We start from the raw sequence: 24414 nt of genomic DNA, 5'->3' as shown, positions 1-24414 counted from the left end.
CATACACCATATTATTAAAACATAAATAGAAACATGGCAAGGAAATAACTTTTTCCTACGTCTTCCCTGTGGCTTGCATTTGCTCATCATGCCAGAAAAATTCTTGAATACTTTTTTAGAAACAGACCATAGTGTAAATCTGATGCTGTTGATTGGACTTCCAGCTGTATAATATCTGTAAACATGCAACAATGCAAACACACCTAGTGACAACGTGTTTTTGGACCTTCCCAGCCTCCTTACCAGCCATTACAGAGCAGAGGGGGTGCCTGCTATGTATTTTTCCCTTTGCCTCTGGCACTCTTACGTTATGTTGTTCTTTATGTTTTATTTTTTTTTGGTTGGTTGGGGGTGGTCAGATTGTGGAGATGGGGGTTGGTTGATAGCTAGCCCAGTGCCTGCATGTCAACATGCACTAATATGGATGTTTTTGTTTTATTGTGTGTTTGTTTGTCTGTTTGTTTGTGTTTGCATCCTCTGCAGTGTTGTTTACCAGGATGGATTTTATGGTGCAGATATTTATGTAAGTATTATTTACTGGTATGACATTGCATGCAACACTGCCATCTCCGTGGTTTCTGCCCTGTTGCTACGTACATGCAAGCCCCCAACCCTCTCATTCATGGCTTCACATTCAGCTGGGGGAGCAGATAGCTGGTAACGTAACAGCGTGCAGTTCAGATTATGGCCCCAGCAAAGAGGCTATCAGCTACAACAATCAACAGGCACTATGAGTAAGGTATAAGCTGTACTTTTTTGGCTGGTGCAAAAACACATAGTGCAGTCCTTATTCAAAAAGTAGAAAGTGGCACTACTTTCAGGCTCTTACTCCTATGTACTGTGTGCCAAAGCATTCATTCATTTTGCTAGTCTACTGAACTGAAATATGAAATATAAGTCTCAGTGAAGCTAACTGGTCTTGATACATTTTAGGTCACTGTCTAGCTGAACACATAAAGAAGAGTCTGTTGGTTTAGATTAGATTAGATTCAACTTTATTGTCATCATCAGAGTGTAACACAGAGACAGTAAATGCGTTGCTGTTATTAAAAAATGTTGAATAGTGAAGAAAAGTGAAGAATAATGAAATGATGTCAGTCACAGGTACAGCAATGTAGTTCTTAGACTGCAGTGCATCCCTGGTAACATTGCCTCAAACAATAAATAAATAAATAAATAAATAAATAGATAGATAAATACATGCAAAAATAGAAAAAACTGGTACCATCTTTTTCTATATCTGTAATCTTTATCTGTTAAAAAAAAAAAAAAAATCTCTGTTAGGACAATTTTATAAACAGATTAACAAAATCAAAAGCTGCACCAATACAAAGTCAAGTCACTTTACTTGCTTAGAATTAGAATTCCTTATTTTTATTCTGAATACCAGATGCATAGTCTGAAGCCTGAACTGTGGTGTTTACCATCAGTGTGTAAGGTTTAAACCTTACACACTGATAATCTGTGTTTGCCATGCATTAATCTCTGTGCTTGGATTCACAAACTGTGTGATTGTGTGACTGTGATTAATAATAAACCACATACTACACTGAGCACATAGTTAAACTGAACATGGATTATTGATGAACATGGATCACCACTTATTATTGTACCCAATTATCATATAATTAACCAATTATATAATATGTACTAATCAATTTATTTTGACACATTTAAAAAAAAAAGGTTAAATGTATAAATATATGTAAATGAGAATGTTCTAATATCCTTATTCTCAGGGTTGATCAAACCTTAACATTATTGTATCTGATTGTATCTGTATTACGACACCTCTAGACCCACATTTTTGGCACTCTATGCCTTTCCTTCTAATGAGTGTATTAATTTTCACAGCATTAGGTCTCCAAAGTAATCGTAGTCTAATGCTTTACAGCTTTAGACTACGAAACTTAAGTGTCTTTACTGTCTTACTGTCTATTCTGCACTGAATAGAACTCAGAAATCTGGTCTGATACTGGTCCTTCTAAACAAGTTTCAATGTTTTCTTGTTGGAACAGACACAAAATTATAGATTACAAACAAAAAAAAAAGAAAAAAAAAATCTGCTGACCAAAACACAGTCGAATGGAGTCCTGCCAGGATGGTGTCATGAAAAGAATCAAAAATTCATATCTGCTGAGCTTGCACTGAGCTCATTTTGTTAAACACACATCATGTTCTCTGTAATAGATTGTTTTCTAAGTGTTCATGTTCAAACCAACGCTGTGTGGAAAGTTGAAGACACTTTCAAAAATGAGAAATGTCAACACGATTTTAAAATGGAAGAGCATTAGTTAAAAAAAAAAAAAAAAAAAAGTGCAAAAACATAGGTTTAGTCCTTTAACCACAATTTAAATAAAGGTTTTCAAACACTAAGTTACTGCAATGGTCAACATAGAAACAGAAGCATACACATGGTGGAAACTTCAGGGAGATACAGACTAATGATGCACTGTGTGTGTGTGTGTGAGAGAGAGAGAGAGAGAAAGAGAGAGAGAGAGAGAGTATGGAGGTGCTTAGATAGCTCCTATAACATTGACCTCCGTGCTTGATTGCCATGCTGCAGTCAGATCATCTAATATTTATTAGCAAAGGGATCAAGAGCCCTGATGCTGTGTTTATATTTATTGAAAAAGCAGTACTTTAAGAGTTCATTCAAGTCAAATAGCAGATTAGATAAGATAGAAAAGGAGCTCAGGCATCTCAGAGAGGTTCACACTGGAAAATATGGATAAAAAAATAGAAATACCATAAATTCTCAAATAGTGACCAAGGCCATCATTTCAAACAGACATTTATTTCTGATCCCTGTTCTTTGGTGAATGCAGACCTAAAACTTCCTCATCCATGAATCATGCACAATCACTGTTAAGCTTCCATCAGTGAAGCACAACTTCCTGCACACCTGTTTGCTATAAATGTTAAGATTTGTTGATTGTAGTTTCACAGTGATTAAAAAAATGTATAGTCATTGAAAAAAAATAAAAATGCTAAATGAAACCCACTGTACTGCCCCAGGCTGTTGTAATGGTTGATAGCAGGGCTGATCATGGCCAACCTGAGACAGCTACTCCTTCAAACCCAAGCTGTGTCTTACAATAAACTGATTAGCTGAACATGTTTATATGTGCTCGAGACTGGAGAGAAAGTCTCTGTTGGGTTCTCAGCACCTTTGTAGCGTCTAACTGAATCTGTGATTGGGAGTGTAGCTGCACTCCTGTTCGTACATTCAGATACCAGCCTTATCTCGTGTGCTTTTACTACTCTCATAACTTTCTTAAACTGGCAATAGACACATTTTTGGCTTTTACTTATCCTTATGAAGTTAGTGTTGATTACGTGTGGTGCTGATAGTTGCTAGGCTCTGAGGAAAATGGAAAGTGAGATGGCTGTCTTTGCGACAGCAGTGGAAACAATAATACCACTTGGTAAGGTAAGGTAAGGCCAAACCAAAGTAAAAGTCCAATGCGTTAACAAAATCCAAAAGAAGGGCACAAAGGTCAAATATCCAAAAGAAACAAGTGAAGTCCAGTAAGTAGTAAAAAGTAGTAAAAAGTAAAAACAAAGCAAGAGTCCAAACTGGCAGGAATCCAAGGAAGGTCCAACAAACAGGCAATACGGAAAACACTCACAAACTGACAGGAACTTGAAATGCCATGTACAAGGGTTGAACCAACAAAGACAAAGGGGAACACACTGACCTACATAGACAGGGGAGGAGAACTAATTAGACACCGGTGAAATCAATCATACAATTACAGAGGTGAGAAAACACAGGAAGGAAAGACTTCAAAATAAAACAGTAAATAACAAAACGAAACCGACTGGAGCATGACAGTAATGTATTTCAAGATTTATCAGTATATTTTTACCTGCCGATTTGTAGGAATGGGTCTTTACAGTTTATTGCTGGTAACTAAAAGTCTCAGCCATTATTTGAATGATATTTAGCATCTGCAAGAAGGTAGTGCCACAGCATAGGAGAATGTGTGCCTGCAGCCTTGTTGCAGAAATTACTGAAAGTGAGTGAGGATGGAGGGACAGAAAGGAAGAGGAGTCCTGCTCGGCCTTACTTTCCTTCAGTAAATCAGCAAATATGATGGATTGGAATGTTCCCTATGTGAGATTATGTGTGAGTGGCTAGACCTTGAACATATGCACACACACACACAAACTATTACTATCATTTCCAAACACAATCTGCACGCACACACACACACACACACACACACACACACACACACACACACACAAAACGTGTGCGCCTGCACATAGAGCCATTAGTCACTCAGTCAGGAGTGACAGTCCACAGTAGCTGGTGACTAACACAGGCCAACCTGTTCATCTTCCTGCCACGACCCATCGTCGCACGCACTAAGTATCACTTACTCGCCTCCACAGTTTATAGTGGTAATAATACATTGCTCATGTCAGGACAGACACACTGTCTCAGTCATAGAGCATGCAAGGGTGGAAGGTGAAATGATGTGAGAAGTGCTGGAGTTGTCACTGAGCCTGGAAGAGAGAAAAATGGCTTTTGTTTAATGATAAATTAAAGCAGGGGTTTGCAGCCACGTGCTATTTGCACCCAATGGTCTGCTGGATTTCAATAAAAAAGATAAAGACTGCCAGGCTGTAAAAGAACTTACATATTAACAAAAAGAAAGTAAAACAAGACTGAAACTCAACAACAACAACACAAAAGTGGTGGATGGAATAAATAAACAGATATAGATATTCTTAAAAATCTTACAGAGAGCACTCAGTCCACTGCAACGTCTGACAACACAAGCAAGAGACTTTCACCAATTTGACAACACATATAGCATAAAGATATGCATAAAGAAACACAATGCACAGAATATATGCAAGCAAGACAGAACTTTTCAAGTTTTCTTTGTAAACCTTAGGTTTACAAATTCATTGTTCTGCATGTTCAAATTAACCCCAAGTCGAGACAAACAAACACCCACTCAAGTTCAAGTCCTAAGTGTCCTTTAGTTTATTTTTTAAAAGAAATGTAATCAATACTTTTTAGGATTTATAACATTCAAATGAGCTTCACAACAATTCAAAGTAAAATGGTTCAGTGTGCCTTTGTGCAGTATATTAAAATTATTTGTAATTCTGGAGAAACATGTTTTGCATGTTACTGCCAGTTTTCTTGACAGTTGACACATCTTTCTTTCTTGCATCTTTCCCTCCTGGTCGTGCAATGTGATTGGCTGCTGATGATTGACTCAAATTATATCTGAGGTCTGGAAAATAAAAGTTAGTTTCTCTTACACATTTTTTGTCCCTGCTTCTCATTCCCTGTCTTCCTCCAGTGTCTACACTCCAACTCTAAAGGTTTAAAAATACTTCAAAGATAATATAAATGTGGTCCAATCATGAATGATGGGACCTGATGCAGCAAAATCCTTTAGTCGGTCTTTCCTTTCTTGTCTGCACTCTTGTCTGCTTTCTTTTTTCTAAATTTAAGGTTTTGAGATAATCACAGTGATAACAAAACAGAATAGTTATTTCTTCTCTTTCTGTGCTTTTCCTTTACGTAATATCAACACTTATTTACAAATCATTCACGATAGTGCTGATGAACAGTGGTACAGGTACACCACTCAAGATGCCGGTACATAAACAATTACAGCATACGAACAAATAACTCAACCCAGTGAACTCCAGACACTAACATTAAATATCTATAGACACCAGCGGTGTCTCATTTTTAAAATAAAGAAAATAAAAATACAACACAAATAAATTAACCAATACACGTATATAGTTAGCTTACAGTAAAAAAACATAAGTTCACTGGGAAATTCATTCATGACCTAAATATACTTTGCAAAACATTCTCACGTGCAGACATACGGGGCTCTATTTTCGTTTCCGCCACCGGCATGGCGGAGGCGCGGCTCAAAGTCAGATGCGCTTCGCTGATGGGGCATGGCAGCGCAGACTTTGGTATTTTCGTGCACTGTGCTGCCGGCGCAACTACTCCCCCTTCTCATCTCAGTCCCACCCAGCGGCGCAACTCGGAAGGAGGCAGGGGAGAAGGCGTGGAGTCGGTTTGACACAGCCGAGTCCAATCTCCACCAATCACACCAGCTCCTCGCCTCAACTTTAAAAATGCTGCTGGCGAGGCGTATGGCAAGTTTCGAGGATGACTGAGCCCGCGCAGGAAACTGTCTGATGACCAAACTTCTCCCAGGAGGAGACCGACGTTCTGGTCCGGGAGGTCCAGGCTTGCAGTGGCCTTTGTAGATAACGTTAAGCATTACAATGGCAACATTTGTATTTGGAATGAAATGACTTGGGTAATAGCAGACAACGATCATCACGTTTTTTCCGTGTGTCTGTCTCTCTCTGTCTCTCGAGTGCTCTGAGATAGATGCAGTATATATGCTCTGTAGGATGCCACGGCTGTTTCTGGTTGGCACAGCGACGTTAATTGACTAGTTGGCATCCCTGTTTCACCTGTGCACATTCTGTCAGGTTGAGTGACCATTACGCGTGCCGAACACGCTTGCGATGTGGTCAGATGAGATACTGATCAAAATATATAAATTTAGGTCTGACTATATGTGCTGACACAGATAGTTGCATTGAATCGTGGCCGTTGCTAAAGTGAAATGAAATGCCAGGCACTGTGGAAACGTGCCTGTGAGGTATTGGTGACGTGGGCGCACGACTCCGCTGGTTTATGAAAATCCACTTGCCCAGCGGCGCGCCGCTGGTGCACAGAGTTGACCAGGTCTTGGGTGGCGAGTTTTCAGCGCACTTTTACACCGCATGGACCAAAATGGACCAATGAAATCCAAATCCGCCGGCCGATCCTGCGGACACCTTCCCCTACTACGCCGCAACGCCCATCCTGGTGTACCTCTGTGCACCTCGGTTTACCAAAATACCAAGTGCACTACGCGCCCGCCTGCGCTGCACGAAAATACCCCTGCGCGGGGTGCGCACTCTGCACTCCGCCAGCGGCAAGGACGAAAATAGAGCCCACAGAGTCAAGCCTGACTCAACATGGTATATCTCCCCTCTAAATAAGACAGAAGCATACAGAATGCCAATGGTTTAAATAAACAGTCAGTATACAATATGATATGATCCTGTTAGTGTATTTACGCTGCCCCGCTGTCCAGCGTTGCCTCAGCATGGTGGAGATATAACACACCTAAACCGTTTAACCAATCTACAAAAATCAGCAAGAAAACAAAATCATCAATGATCAGCCTTGTCTCGGGATCAGACAACACCATTTTTTAGTCTTTGCCGATGGTCACGGTGTCAGATCTAACAATCACAGTGCCATAAACTCTTGCTGTGTCTTGTTCGGGTGACTGGCAAGACTGCACATTTGACCCTGACCAATCACAGCACGTCTTATTTCACGATCAGACACGAGTTCAAATGTCATCGGGGAGGTGGGTGAAACGAGTCTCAATCAAAATGACAGAATGTGTGATGCTGGCGGTCTTGTGTACTGGAAAAAAAAGCAAAGAAAGAAAAAACAGCTGTGGATGTGGAATAACACTAAACGCAAATGCAAGAGGCAGAGTAAACTTGCCACAGCTCAATGAACTTTAGCTTCCTTTAGGTTATCCCACCTGACAGCAGCAACCTTAGCTTCCCTCATCCTCTTCACCATGGTTACCTGACTGCACTTGGACAGAGCTCTTCTGTCTTCTGACTTGTCAGTCTTTCTCCTCAGGTTGTTTACCATGTCACGCTACACAGGTATAGATGCCTGATTGTCATTCACGATCGATCACGGCGTTGGTAATTAGTCAGCCTCGACAAAATCGGGCTCGATTCATGTAGTCTGATGCTGCCCTCAGTCTGGTAGTTTAATCATACCTCATCTGCTGACACAGGTATCTAGCTTTTGTATTTCATTGACGTTTATGGGGATATTTTTTCCTACACAAAGGCAATAATACACACCTCAGCAGTCATTAGTTTCTCATGGGACCTCTGCGCTCTTGCATGTTCGACCCTTGAGCTGCTCTTCATTTGAGAGCGTTACCTCTCACCAACAGCTATTGCAGGGATAATTCCACAACCAAATCATGTCAATATCTAAACACCCCCAAAACAATCTTTACCCCTTGTTCCCCCAGCTACATAAATACAATCTTTAGGACATTTTTCAACACCTTTGGTGGATGGCTGTTTATCCACTGATGTGTCTGACTTGCAGCATTTCTGTATTGGCTTGTGTCCATTATTTGCTGTGTGTTTCTGTATGTCACATGCCGCATGTGTTTGTAATGCTGTATTCATTTACTTGCTCTTGTCCAGTTGCAGCATGCCAGTAGTATGACTAATATGTAACAAATGGGTCCTCTGAATTGAAACATATGGGACTGCAAGAGGCTCCTTTACAATGTTAACATATAATACCCTGTTATGTTGCTCTTATCTCTGATATTAAAGCTATATCAACAGATTTTCTAACTACATGATGACATATAGGTATTGTGTTTAAACCTTAACACAACATTTACATGCTGTCATGTAATAAAGCAGTTATGGCAAATGTGTCAGCAACCACAGTTATCCAAAAGACACTCAGTAACATAAGCATTAACTTGGAGTTGTGGTTGTGGTCAACCAATGAATGAGAATGCTTTCGGTAAAGGTGTTAGCCATAAAACAGAGAAGAGAGAAAGAGTTGATGATAATCCTGTGGGTTAATCACAAAAAGTTACATCTTTCACATCACAAATAATCATTTGGTCCCTTGTCCATATGAAAAATAAAAATATTGATTAGTGCAGCTTTAATGTTTGCTGCTTGGCTCTTTAATGAAAATGCAGCAACCACCCAGCTCCTGTTGTATGCTTATTTATTTATTTATTTATTTGCGTGTATGCTGTAACATAGAACTGCTGTGGGTGATCATTGCTGGTGGCATGTGTGTGTGTGTGTGTGTGTGTGTGTGTGTGTGTGTGTGTGCGTGTGTGTGCGTGTGTATGCATCTATGTGAGTTGGTGTTTTAATTAGTACTTGTGATGTGTAGAGGTCTGATCTGGCAGGTCTGTATATTAGAGGACACTGATGCTGACACTAAACAGTACTGTCATGCAGTATGCAGCACTATGTCAGCACTGCAGTGTGACACAGTGCTGACAAACACTACTACAGCTAGTTTCCCACATACACTAACAGAAAACCGGCATCCAGAAGGCTGACAAAGAATGCTTCATAATAAATAGCATAAACACAAATTCACATAAAAATAAAACAGGTAAGAAATAGTCAGTTTCCACTTGACTCTCAAAAGCACATACAGTTAACATGTGATCAGGCATATATCATTTCTAACAAAAAAAAAGAAAAAAGAAAAAAAACCTGTGGAAATGTATTTACTATTTAGAACTGGTGACACTGATTTTGATGTGATTGTGATTTGGGGTTTTATCATATAATCATATTTAACACAATTGTGAACATGATTATGACATACAATTAAAAGTGAAATTCAGGGATTGTTTTTTTTATTTTTATTTTTCACCTGGGCTGTAGCTAACGCTCAGAACAAGTCATGCCTTCAGTATGTTTTCAGGGAATTTGGGGACTTTAACAATTACACATTTAGTCGGTAGCTTATTGGCCGATTGTCATATTTTGGAATTAATGTATATTTGGTCTCACAGAAAAAGCCCATACGAATATTACATTGTGTGAAACACATTTTAATCCCAAAACAAAAAATCTCACATTTCACATGTGGTTTATCACATTATTCACACAAAAGAACATATAAGACTGTCGGTTTAGACAGTTCACATGAGAAATATAATTCTTTGCATGTGAAATGTATGTGGTATTTTTGTATGGCTAAATTGAACTACTATTAAATAAATCAATGATTCAGTATTTCTCTATCTGAGTTTTCAGTGTTAAGAGAACAGCCTCTAGGCTTTAGGAAATAGAATTAACAGTTGATTCATGATATTTCAAAATTCCTTGCTATAGCTCTGATTCAGTGAGTAATTTTGAGTGACTGAGTGATTTGTAAAAATCACAAAAAAAAAAAAGGATCTTCAGATTTTTTGCCTTGTATGTATTTTTGTGTGTTTGTAGATCTAGTTATACTTACATAATACATACAAAACATGTATGTGATAATATGTATATGACATTTGGGATTCATACTGGCAAAGTCAACAAGAAACAGTAGAAGCAATGTAGGCAGGTTTTAAAAAATATGTATTTTTTGTAATATCTACTAAAATGCTTGCATCTCACACATTAGACAAAAATATGTTTGTTAAGTTTCATATGTTGGTGTCTCTCTCTCCTTGTGTCAGTATTTGGCAATGAGTACAATAGTAAACTGTTTGAGAAGAGGAAGTATGATGTTGAATTCACAGTCTTTACTCATGTGTGTATTCTTGTGTGTGTGTGTGTGTGTGTGTGTGTGTGTGTGTGTGTGTGTGTTTCCAGGGTGGTTACGCTGCCTATAGATATGCCCAGCCTACTGCTGCCACAGCAGCTGCATACAGTGACAGGTAAGATATAAACAGTCACTGAGACATTATGAGATTTATTATTATTATGTTTTATGTTCCAGACAGGATCTAATGACCTATAGACGGTAAAGCAATCAAAGTGTCATTTAACCAAGGCTGCACTGGCCTTATTTACACAGCAGTGACCATTGGACTGCATTCACAAGGACAATGAACGGCAGAGCAAATTGTGTCTGTGTGTTCATACTGAAGGTCCTTTATGATTCATGTATGCTCCTTTATATTTTTTCTCTAAGATGTATGGACATGAGGTTATAGTTCCACGACCACCATACACTGTTGAATTCAGTCAACTACCTCTCTGAGCTACAGAGCTACATTTTGTTTAACTAGCTGAATGACTTGTAGTCAAAGTACTGCATGTTGTCAAACAAAAATCCACTCTTCAGACGAGGTTCTCTTTTTAATTTTAACCATTTCAGTAACACTGAAGACCACATTACGGTACATTATAGGGCCATTCATTGTGAATTGTTATGCATTCATAATGCTTTATGACTACACTCATAAACACACATAATACTTCCTGATGTACTACATCCACAGAAATGAAACACTACAGATGTGACTTATACTGAATTATAACTTCTGTTGTCTTGTGGATGCTCTTGACTAGTTAAAAGCTAGAGGTTGACTGATGGGACTTACAATACATTCTGACTGTGTATACACTTCTATGCACACCTCAGCAATCAACCATAGTAATGACACCTAGTATACATTGTGAATAACAATTCACAATGAATGCCCCTACTATAGATGTGGTCTCCATAAAAAGTGTATTTCTAATAACGTCCACATTGCTATGTTTTCAGTCACTGTTGAGTTAGTGTCAATTCCATTAAATCATCACTGGGATTATTTTAAAGAAGGGTCAGTTATGTAGCCATAAAGGTGAAGGTTTCTTGACAATTTTCTTGTATCATTGTTCAATCATTGTTTGTGTTCTGTGCTGTTTTGTTCATATTTTATTAAGCTTTGTTTATTTTATAGGCTCATTTAGCACTGCTGCACTGCAAACTAGCCATAGCTATAAATATTGTGGTATGGCATTGGTGCTGCAGATCTGCTGTTTGAGGTGCTAGGCTGCATCTAAACAGGAAGAGGTTCACAAGGTTGAGACAGGACTTTTAAAATCCCTACAGTCAGAAGGTAGAGACAATTTACTGAATCCTCACAGTGTGCAACAATGGGCAACATCATGGTATTCTGCGACACTAATATTGTGTAGCATACATAAGATGACCTCCAGCTTTAGCTCCCCTTCCCTCTTGTCACAGACATGTTGCACTCTTGTTGGCTCTCTTTCCTTCTCACTCTACTTTTGTCTTTATTTTCTGTTCTGTTTTGCTCACCTTTCCTTTTAGCCTCTATCTTCTCTCCCTGCAGTTGTCCTTCAGACCCGCAGGCTCCAGCTTCACCAATGCTATCATCCTTTTCAAAGTCCTCTCATTCCTCCTCCAACCTTGAGTTGATTTGAACATCCAATTTCAAGCAAATATCACGCATGCTTGAAGTTAAATTTGCAGGGTTATCAGTGCAAAGCTGTCTATCTTTTTATATATATATATATATATATATATATATATATATATATATATATATATATATATATATATATATATATATATATATATATATTGTTCTTGATGGTGGTGGCTATACAAATAATCATAGCCCCAAATTCTTTAGCTCAGCCTCACTATTGCTGTTCTTACCTACAATATATACTTGTGCATTAATTAAATTTGCAAGCATCAGTGTCATAGGAGTTCATTTCCTAATAGTTAATTCATACCCTCCACTAAGTCATAATCCAAAATTTTCAGCAGTCATGCCGTAATTATCCTTTTAAAAACAAACATTATGAAACAGGTAATATACAACATAAACAAAACAAACAAGGAAACAGATTTGTTGATTTTGTATAAATAGCAAATAGCATCGTCGGCATATTCAAACTGGAACAGATCAGTGGGAATATTAAATGATACTGTACGTATAAAATATATAGAAGAACGTGGCCTGGCTCCAGCCCAGAATTAGGCCGACATTAGACAAACGGAGACTGGAGTTGCTTTCCATTGCAGACCAGCAAATGTTTGTTCTTTTCTTTACTTTTTTTGTTGTCTTACCTACAGGCTCAAAACTCATCGAGACAATGGTGTTGAATCAATGAATCAATACCTTCCTATACCTTCCTTCCTAAAACATAACATTAGAAGCTTCAACAAGTTTATCACAGGGCTATTACATTGGATTGCACTGCAGGTAACAGTTGTTAAAGTCTCTTGAGACTTCCTTCCCATAAGACTTCACTGTCTAAATGATAGAAAATATAATATAGAGTCATAGATCTGGTTAATTAGTGAAAATCTGCTCCATGAACATAGGGAAAGGGCTTGGAGTTGAAATAGCGGTTTCCAGGGCTGAAATGATGTCTGTGGGTGTTTTATCTCCCACACGCCCCTCACCATTTTATTAATAATAGATATATTCATAACACAATGAATAATTTGTGTTAAATTAGTAAGCATTGGCGTGTAATTTCAGTGTATAATTGCATGGAACTTGCAGATGTCTGTCCTTTTTGATTCATTATTCATCTTCTGCCTCACTTTTCCCAAATTCTCTTTTTCTTTCTTTTTTGTGAGCTTGGTTTGAATTAACAATCTTCCATTGCAGAAATGCCAGGTATCTTCTAGATAGAGAGGGCTGTGTCTCTAGACAATAAAGCAACTAATACTTTAGTAGGCCAAGTAAGTATACACTGGTTTCACTTAAAAATAAGATATCATGTTTGAATATTTGTCTAGAAAGAATTAAGGGTGAACTAAGATTAGAAGCAAGGAGGGATTATTCCACTGTCTCAGTGCTGTTATTCAGGAAAAAAAAAAAAAAAAAAAAAAAAACTGCTCCTCCCTCCTTTCTGTCACACATTCATATACATATGTACATACAGAAATCTTGGTGACATGAGAAATACTAAGTAAGAGCTAGAGAAGCATTTCCTGAAGAAAATACATGTAATTGCTGCAAGCCTTGATGAATCAATCATACTGAGCATGCAGCATCAATCAATCAATTACATTGTTAATTCATGTACTGTGTGTACAATTGACATTGTAGTCAATGAAAAATAATGCATTGTGTTGACTGTATTGGCTTGAAATGCACACTTTTACTTACATATGCATTATGTAATTCAAAATCATTTATAAACTTTAAATTTCACTATAAGGACCTTACACGGAATTGGTCATTGTGCAAGACAAGGCATTTTGACAGCTGAGTGGAATTGATTTCATCCTACAGGCTTTAAAAGCAGCTTTTCCCCCTTCTTTTTTTTTTTTTTTTTTTTTTTTTTTTATTACCTCTAGTGGTTTAACTTCTCTATTTGCAGCAGTTATGTCCCATCCTCATTCCAAAAGTGTTGGGACGTGAAATGCAAATATAAACAGAATGCAATCATTTGCAAACGAGGTGTGTTTTTACAGTGGTTTTTACACAGTGTTTCTGGATACACACACACACACACACACACGCGCGCACACACACACACACACACACACATATAGGCCTAATCATCCTATTATTGTTTAAAATGTTCATTTTCTTACAAAAATGTTTTTATTAGTCTATATCAGTGTGAACAGACTCCTAAAAAAAACACAGGAAATTCATATTAACTAGATACTTGACTAGAAAATGCTCTCAGATCTCTGTCAAGGAAGCAGTTCACTGAGGAGTTAATTAAACCAACTCTTCTTTTTCTTTTCTTTTTGTTGACTGAGAAGTTTTAGTTATTATGAGTCACAAATGGCTGCCAACTCTCACACATTCACCTTGAGACTCACACAATTGATAACCTACTTTTCACACACAGTCATGCTACATGTCTATTTCTTCATGCAGTGAAAATCAAATTTATAACCAATAATTACACGAAAAGGAGACACTGACAGCACACAGAGAGACAAGTGTCAGCGACTCCTCTGGCAGCAGTCTCTCCATCTCCTCTGCACTGTGTGTAGGCAGTGGGGTCCTTTCAGTTTAGTGTGGATTCAGATTTGGTATCAGTGAAGTCAGTGCTTTTTAACAACTCACCACAGGGCTTGATGTCATGATGATCATGTTAAGCAAATAATCATGGCTAATGATTAATAAATATGGTCGAATCAGTATGCTTGTCAACCTCCAGACATCATAGACTAAATCAGGAGACCAAATCTAACCGGGGTATCTGGGGATCGTCTCAATAAATCATATTCAGGATTTCGCATTGCCATACTAACTTAATAAACTATAATTGGGAATCACGGGAAAGTTTCAGAGTGAGGAGACACAGAGCGTCCCACAGCTTCACTCCTGTGTTGCTGGCATCAAGGCAAAATAAGCATATATTTAATAAATGAAGCTGATGAGGTAAAACATTAACAGAAAACAGTTATAGTATTCTAATTATTATTGTCATTGTAGTGAAAAAGATGACAATTTGACCATGAATATTGAAAACTGGGACATTTAAGTGTTTTACAGAAATGTGTCTGGACTTGGGACACCCAACTTGAAAGTGGGATCTCTAGTGACCTGTCTTTGTCTGCTGGTTGCGTAAATAAGTCACTGTTTGCTGACACATTCACCAATTATTTTATAAGGTGATAATATACCAGGCATTGTGTTCAGCTTGCTCAAGTGGCCAAATAATCAATTAATGGAGTTTTAAACAAACCCTGAGCAAAGGCTTACAAGAGGACTGTTTGGATATTTCACCTACGTCTGGTGTGGCATTGAGGGCTTGGTTGTGTACCTGTCTAGCCTTGATGTGCCCATCTGTGCAGGGCCACACTGGCACCATGTGGGTCATGTTCATGCCATGAGGGTCACAGATGGGAAGCACAAACAGCTGCTTTCATGAGGCCTGACCAGACCCAGTCTGGCTCAAGTGGCATGCAAAACAGTACAAATGCAAAGCAGTCACTCATGCAGATATGCTCATGCAAGCACATTATGAGCATTCACAAATTACTACACACTTGCACATAGGCGAGCACAGACTTTTTGGTCCTTTACCAGAGCAGGACCTTATCCAGAAATTAAGTACTGCCCCATGTCAACACTTACATAAGGTCAGTTGACCATCATAATTTAATTTGCATTTAAAAGGAAGGCCCCTGCCATCCTAGTGTCTGGACCTCAATAAATGTACACAATATGTACTCAAGCTTTGTGAACCAAAACACACACGCCAACACATTCACAAATCACTCTGAACACTGCTACTTGAAGCTGGTGTTGACAGTGTTGTGAATCTTATCTTTGAAAAGTGCTTGGTCAATCCAGATATCTGACACTCCTTGTGGAAAGAATAAATGGGGATAGAGAAAGAGAGATGTTCACATGAAATTTAAATAGTAGCTGTGTGACCCAATTCATTTTACCTTGACTCCATCCGCTTAGCCCTGGAAGATGAGAGATTTTCCTGTGATATCATTCTGTTTTCTTCATCAGAATATTTTGACATCAGAATCAGAATCAGATATACTTTATTGATCCTGGGGGAAATTGTTTTCGTAACAGTGCTCCTTAAAAGAATAGAAGAAATAGAAGAGATGAAGAAGAGATAGAAGAGATATAGAAGAGAAAGAACAGATAAACATGTAAACATGTGACTGCAATTAAAAGAGAAAAAAACAATTCTATATATATCTATACATATATCTATCTATCCATCTATCTATATATATATATATATAAACAAAATATATATACAGATAACTAAAATTTCATGAAATATACTAAGATACACTTAGAATACACATATACTTAGAATACACTTACTTAATACACTTGCTGGCACTTGCAAAGTGCAAAAGGAAAGCCAAACATATAATCAGTCACATTTGACTCTTACTCTGCCCAAAATGGATCAATTGCATGCCTCCTACTTCAGTCAAGAGGTTGTTTAATGGAGCGCTATGAAGAATACAAAAAGCAACACTTGCTGCAAATAAGGCGAGAGGTATGCTGGCACTCATCAGTTTATTTTATAAACACATATTCATTTGTTTACAGTCCAGTAAAAATGAGTATTAAATGCCTATACAAGGCACACCCAAAGTAAATTGAAAGCTGTTCTTGAACCATTTGAAGTACATACATGATGTTTGTTCTCTTTTGAAAGGTAACACTCTGAACTTTTATCATAATCATTGTAAGTGCTACTGGCATTGAGTAATAGAAGTTTGAACACACTGAAATAGAAGATTTGTTTTCCGCGTCAATACTTTCTTGCAAATAGATGTCTGCAGATGACGACAGCTGGAACATAGCTGGATACACAATGGGCCCACAGCATGAAGCCTGACACTAGTCCAAGTTCAGTAAAAACTGATAACAATAGCCCAGAAACTGAATATTTTCATATTTTTTCTAATATTTAGCCGTAGTAATATTTAGGCTTTCTTGCAAAAAGCCAATTTACTATATATTTACTTACAGAAACATCTATATCTATATCTATGAAATAATACATTTGCCATTTATATGCACATTTAAGGTATCTGTACCTACATTTTGGCTATATACCTTTGTACTGAGTCCATTAAGTAGATTTATAATTTGAAATTGTGTGTAATATCGCTATTATCACTCAAATCCCTATCACTGTAAATAACCCACTGGCACACTGGTGTGTTCAAAATTTCATTAGCTATTCAAATCTCCAGTCACTGGCTTGTTATTGGCCTCTCTGATTGCAAGGCTCCATGACAGATCATGATTGGTCAAGTGAGGTGTCATTTGAAACCTGAGACAAGCAGAAGACAAGCACATCGTCTGCTAATTTGAAAGGAGAAAACATCTTTCTTTTGATTGTTATCTTGTTTTAGAATACATATCTTTACTGCAGTGGATCTTGTGGACCTTTGTTGATATTACCAGACCGTTTTTGTTGGTGTTATTGATCTGTGGATCACTGTCGGACGTAATCAGAGAGTTGCCTCAAAGTTGCGTCAATTTTAAACATGGTTGTTTGTTTGCTGTTGGTGTTTATTGTGCCTCCTGTTGGGATTGAACTGGTTTGCGTCAGTTGATTCACAGGAATCTACGCTTTCTAAGTGTATAGTATGAGTATAAACGTAAACGTAGCATTTGTGTCAATAGACAAGAAGAAAAACAAGCAAGAAGAAATGTTTGATGAGCCATCAGAATGTTAAGGGCTAGACAATCATACACAATGCAAATTAAAAATAAATAAATAAATAAAATAAAATAAAAATTACAAAGATTTTTACGGAAGCACTGAAAGGCAAGGTGGAAAAAAAATAATAAAACGGCCAATGTTTAAGTTTATCTCGTACGTATGAGTTAGTATCTCGTACGTACGAGATAACTCGCAATTATTTTTTTTTTCTCTTTTCCTTTCAGGGGCACTGGCCAAGCTATTTTGGAAGAAAAAAAAAATCTGAAACGAAAGGTTTTACCTTCTCAGTTACTTTAACTACAAATATCTGCTGTAAACCACAATGGGACTGAGAGATTTCTCCATAAAATATTTATATCACATAATTTTATATAGAATTATGAATGAAAGCTCCATGTGACAACACGTAGCTGTTCCGCCACTGACAGTATGCCACGTCATCCAGACTGACCTGCCATGCAAAAGTGAGCCGCAAGCGGCTCAAACATATTTGTAATCATTTTTATCAGGTGTTTGTCTTTTTCAATCGATGCTTTAAAGTAGTGGGCTAATGCACGTCATGTAGCCTACTGACTCTTGCGACAACAGATTTTAGATTCAGATCGTGGTCGATTTGTTTTTTTTTTTTGTTGTTGTTGTTTGTTTTTTTTACTGTGGTAACTAAGTGGAGCGCTCCAATTGAGTGGTACCATAAATTACACAAACCGACATAACACAAATAAAAAGACATTCTCAGATAGATAGATAGATAGATAGATAGATAGATAGATATAGATTGCATCTCCACTCAATCAGAGCACGCCACTTAGTAGATTTTAAACAAATATTATTTCAGAAAATACTTTCAAGAATGACAGAAAACAAATATTAAAACTCAATTCAATTCAATTCAATTCAACTCAACTCAATTCAAAAATAAAGCTACTTCAGCTGAAGTGATTTTTAAAAATGGATTCTTTATATCCATAAAAGGTCCAGAAAAATCCAATAATCTTCATGTTCTGAAATAAACATGTAATTTTCTTTTTCAGTGTATATAAATAAAATTCACCAAAACCACCTTTTTGGTTTGTCTTTCCACTGTTCCAACCATCACCAACTCTGGTTTGGTCAAAATAAATGCTTAATTCATCATGTAAGATGTGGCTATGACAAAAATGACAAATGACAAAAAACATTGTCTGTGTGCAAACCCTTGGAGGGATTATATTGCAGCCTGCTCTGTGGCTGCTGGCTGCAGCACTCTCCCTCAGTAGTGAACCAAATTCAAAAACTGTTGTCCCCATTAGTCATTTACACACAAAGACATGGAAAATGGGGGATCGATATAGTGTGACGATCTATCACAAACATGGAATTCTGGTTCAACCTTATGTTTTCCACAGTGGAAAGACAAACAACATTAACAACAACAACAAAACAACTGAGATTAATTGGAAAAATTTTCCTCTCGCATACACACATAAAGCGTGGAAAAAAGTAAAATTAATTTCAATTATGATGCATTACAATGTTTTAAGTAAGACAAAGCATTGCAAAAACATGTTTTAAGTAGAATTTAAAAGGGGGACATGACAATGCTCCTGTTCATTTTAATGATGAAATATGCTGACCAAAGCAAAATTAGGGCTCTTATATCATCTTTACCCTTTGATGTTAATGAACAATATGTTGACTTGCTTACTTGTTAGCATAGCCTTCCAAGTCAGCAAACTAACTCGCTAACCCTGCAGTAGCTTATATAGCTACAGTTCTAGAACATTAAAAATGAAGGACTTAAACACATGCAGTTAAGGTTTTTGTTTAGTTTTACTGAGGATTTCAATTGTGCTAATTTCCATTTTGAAAACTTAGTTTACCTCTGGCAAAGTACACAACAATTTTGAAAGAGGTACAGGAGCAGCACACTGATTATTTCAGAGCATGCTAATGAACATTAATTTTGCAATTAAAACTGCTCACCTGGCATGAGAATATCACACAAGCAGGCAACTTGAGGCTAGTGAATGCAGAGAGTGGTCAAGTGGCTCTCAGCCCCTCCTATCAGTGTGTTTGTATCCAAACTGACCATGTAAAGTGGTCATAAAGTAGTATTGGATAAAAGTGACAAGATAATAACACAAGCTGGCTAAAAATACATCTGGGTTACAACAACATATGGTTACACCAAAACACAAGTGACATCTAGGTTGGGTGGCTGTGGCTCAGGTAGAGCGGTTGTCCACTTATCCAAAGGTCGGTGGTTCGATCCCTGGCCTTGGCAGTCTGTCGAAGTATCCTTGGGAAACATACTGAACACCATGCCCCCGATGCTGTGCCATCAGTGTGGGATAAATTAGCTTCATATCTTGTTACATCGTACCATGTATTGGTACATACCGTACCAATGTAGTGTTAGTACAAAAGATAATAACACAATAACTCCAAAGTAATTACATGGTATGTTGAGGGCTATAATATATAGTGTAAGCTAGTTAACTAATAGTTATGTTGAAAAACAGCCTAAAGGATGTCAACCAAACAGAAAATCAGGACTTGGGACCCCAGAGTTACTAGAAACCTGGCTAATCTCCAGTAGCCTTGACCTTGTTCTGCCACTGGATGAAGGTGGATCAGGATAAGGGATTAAGCTAAATCTGCACAACTCTTCCTGGCTTTAATGGAAGTTTTCTTGTGTTTCGTCTTCAAGGCATGGCTCTTAAACACCAGATAAACCTTAGAAGTAATGAACAAATGTCATCATTGCAGGAGAAACTTTTCATGGCAATATATGCTTCATTAGTCATCTATAAACTCACAGTTCACCAAACGAAATGCCTTGATGATTGTGGTCTTCAAGCATATGTCTAGCCATGGATGATGAGAATGTTAGCAAGTTGATGTTGGAATTTAGAGGTGTTGGTTTGACTCCAGCTTTGTAAATAATGCATAGACATGAAGAGACTTCTCATCTTCCTCTAAGAGATTTCAAATTATCTAAAAGGGAAATTTCTTGAAAATAATCAATGGATTATTTTACCAAATAGCAAAGATTTTTGAAGGATAACATTATAGTTGTATAATTGTGCATTTTTGGAAAGATTCCTTTCTTCCATAAATATTCAGTCTATCAAAAACCTTGTGCATTTGACCAAGCTCCCAACCATTCTGTAGTGCTGTTAAAAATGTTGTTTACATGTTTATCTTTTCACCCCAGGGTCATTTTAAAAATGCATTTCACTCAAATTGCATTTGAATTTGTGTTGTAGTTGCAGCTTACCACACACTCTCTCACATGCACACTGTCACACACACATGGACTGATGATGGGTTAGGGCTCTGCGCTGTGAGATAAGATAGGTCAAATGCAGTGCTGGGCTGAGCGTGGGTGTTGAGGGGGCTGCATGGTGAATAGCAATGTCCAAAACTAATCGGGATTAACTTCTAATCGCCTCAACCACTGGGCTGCTATGCAAATCAGCTCAATTATGGGCACAGGCCCTGGCCCCTGATTGGCCCTTATCATAACTGGGCTAGGACATGGAGGGGAGGAAGAAAAGATGGACTGGTTGGCCACAGCATAGCTGCTTACTTGGAATAAACTCTGCTGCTGTCTAATTTCTTAGAGAAATAGAAAACTCTCTTCTCTATTTTCTGTTTAAATGCGTCTTGTCATAAATCTTTGTGGTATATTTTTCTTTCCCTGTATCATGTGAATGTATGTCTCTTTTTTGGCTCATTTCCTTTGACTTTTTCCTAGAATATTCAGTGACAACCCTTGAGATTCTGAAATTGAATGGTTTTGTACACAGGAAAAAATGACAAATAAAATATTGGTCCACCCAACACTGTGGTTCACACGTCCCCATATTACTGCCCAAACTCCCGCTTGCCATAAAAACTGCTGAGCATGTTCATTATCCCCAGAGAATTACCTCATCAACTTTCTTTGATTTTTGTAAATATACACTTATTCTGAATTTGATGCCAGCAACACGTTTCAAACAAGTTGGGATAGGGGCAACAAAAGACTGGGTATGAAAAGAGTATCCAATGATGTTGTCCGTCTGATAGGGGTGTCAGTTAAAAAAATTCTGAAACAAGATATTTTGGTATTTAATTTGAGGACTTATTAAAAAATACACTATTAGTACTGACAAAAGTTAATTACTGTTAACTTAAAATTATGACACAGTAAGTCAGACTTTTCACTTTTGGATTTTAAATTATTAGTCATTATGTTGTTATTGACATACTCAGAATTTTTATTCATCTAGTTTGACTATCATTTTCACTCGTGAAACCTACATTTTGACGAGCTATGTATGTAATAAACATTTTCACTAAATAGTTCCAGGTTTTTAGTCAAATCTGGAAATAGGCTTCCATATGAAAAATGGCAAAATGAACGTGTTTTTAATTAATTAGTTATTAATTAAAAACACCTTTGTACTGTGAATTATTATTAACATTACAGCCTGACCACCAGTGAGGTTTTATCATGAGCCTCAATGAGCCTGAATCAGCTGAACAATCAGCTGAAAGAGGCTAAAGAGCACTGACTTTATAAGAGCACGATCATTATGAATTTGATATTAAGAATTTCTAATGACTTTTTGTTTACATGGATGTTGACATGAATATTAACATGTCTCTTAACTATCTTCTGTTGTTTCGTATGTTTGTACAGTTACGGACGAGTATATGCTGCCGACCCTTACAACCACACACTCACTCCAGCAGCCACATACAGCGTTGGTGCCATGGTAAGAATGTTATGCCTGCCACACATCTATGCCCTCATTCCTGGTCCTCTTCACATCACATGTCATCCCAGTTCTCATTTGCAATGTGTTTAAAATCACACATTTTTTTTTAATCTCCAAAAAATATGTCTCCAAAATACATGTTTGAATTGGGCTCCTGTTTTGCAGTGCATGTGACTTGCTTGCATCTACCTAAGCTAAAGCTATACATGGTTCACAGGCTTGAGTGGAGTGACAATAATATAATATCTATATTAAAACTTTCATAAGCATAAAAAGATATATGATCACAGTTGAGGTTGTTCCATCAAAGGCCAGAATAACCAACATAATTTAAGAGCTAAATGAATGCATTGCCTTAATGTAGTACTATCTGATGCTTCACCTTGGTTTTGCAGGCACGAGAGGTGCACAGAGATGTATCTGCATCTTTATCTGTTAAACCAACAAAATTGTCTGCGTCTGTATTTGTATTCTGAGAGAAGACTGAAAGTGGGTATGGTTGATACTTGAAGTCATGTTAAAATGGGCAAATATTGTATTTTCTAATGTAATATTCATTTGCAATGCAATTCTTGTGCCTTTAAAGCAATCAAACAATCAAATCAGTTCAACAAATGGATTTAATATTGACAAATAATCAGTTGTGAAATATATTTCTACATACTTTTCATGGTTTTATGAACTGTCTGAACCCCTGCTGATGATGGACAAACGTGATATGGGGAGGTTACAATTGCAATAAATTTCAATCCAAGAACACCAGTGGAACAACATCATGCCACCAAGCCCTGATGTTCAAACCAACTAGAAATCCCATTTGTAGGCTATAGCCAGATTTTGTAGGTTGTGCATAGCACTGATTATTAATTCTAAATATAAAACAGCCTCAATTTGAATAGCCTCACTACAACTAAGCAGACTGCTTAGCAGACATTGCTCACCACCAGGTAAGAGGAAGAGAGGAGGAGCTATATTAAGGACTAAAAGTACAACAATATTCAAATTCTTTGACCAATTACAATAGCACTCATGACTCATACCCGGACTAAAGTCTGTCTGAATATGAAATGAGTTTTTGGCTGTGAAGTAATGCTTGTGAGAGCAACTCCAATGTAAAGGTAGAGGTACACAACATACACAGTTATTGTTTGGTGCAAAAATGCATTCAGCCAAAGCCAAGTCAGGTGCTTTTCTAAATTAGCACTAATTTGTAGGCTCATTGTCACTGTTGTGTCCCAGAAACAAACCTATTTACTATGACTCAATTATAAGACAATGGGTCCCCGGTCATATAAACCTGTTATTTTTAGCCACATTTAGCAGGTCAACCATAGTTCTAGACTGATGAGAGATAGATAGATACTTTATTCATCCCCAAGGGAAATTCACAAGGTGAATGATGTCTTAATTCTCTACCTGAACAACATACAGGAGATGAAAAGAGGCTGTTTAAGTCATATACACTGACACACCTTTTCATAGATAGTATGCAAGACACAATACAATAATTAAAAAAAAAAAAAAACCAGCAGCAGCAAAAATGTATATAATTTTTGAATTACCATCTTTACTACCTTTCAGGTTCAAACTATATTATGTATTATGTAAGCAAAAAAAGTTTCAGATATACTAAAACCACACATGTACATATTCTTTCTCTCTACAGCTGTTCTGTCCAATAAAGGAATTAAAACAAAACAATTATTTACCCTGTATTTTCTGATAGATGTTTTGTTTGTATCTTTAGTATAAAATACAGTGGTCTTCGACTATTGGTCAGTTCCACCCTCTTTTAGGGAGAACATTAAATGTAGATAAACATCTGTCTAGAAAAAAAAACAAAGTCAGTGTCAAAGCACTGTCCCTCATCCCCAGTGGAAATTACGCGCTGGCGTTAAGATGCACTTGAACAAACTAA

General features: G+C 37.4%; 1 protein-coding gene across 12 annotated transcripts in view; it reads left to right on the top strand.

Moving 5' to 3' along the window:
• The window catches only part of rbfox1 (RNA binding fox-1 homolog 1), a 460574-nt gene that overhangs the window by 429567 nt on the left and 6593 nt on the right, over positions 1-24414 (top strand). For 7 of the 12 annotated variants that reach the window (XM_076751986.1, XM_076751987.1, XM_076751985.1 and 4 more), the window contains 3 exons: positions 484-523; positions 10459-10523; positions 22418-22493. In XM_076751986.1, the coding sequence (XP_076608101.1) occupies positions 484-523; positions 10459-10523; positions 22418-22493 (181 nt within the window). The remainder of the gene's footprint in view (positions 1-483; positions 524-10458; positions 10524-22417; positions 22494-24414) is intronic. The other 5 variants (XM_076751995.1, XM_076751994.1, XM_076751997.1 and 2 more) reach the window with 1 other exon arrangement.

Source organism: Chaetodon auriga, chromosome 16 (assembly GCF_051107435.1).
Source record: "Chaetodon auriga isolate fChaAug3 chromosome 16, fChaAug3.hap1, whole genome shotgun sequence".
Taxonomy (NCBI): domain Eukaryota; kingdom Metazoa; phylum Chordata; class Actinopteri; order Chaetodontiformes; family Chaetodontidae; genus Chaetodon; species Chaetodon auriga.
Note: the sequence above shows the minus strand (reverse complement) of the source record. Positions and strands in the feature narration are given on the sequence as shown.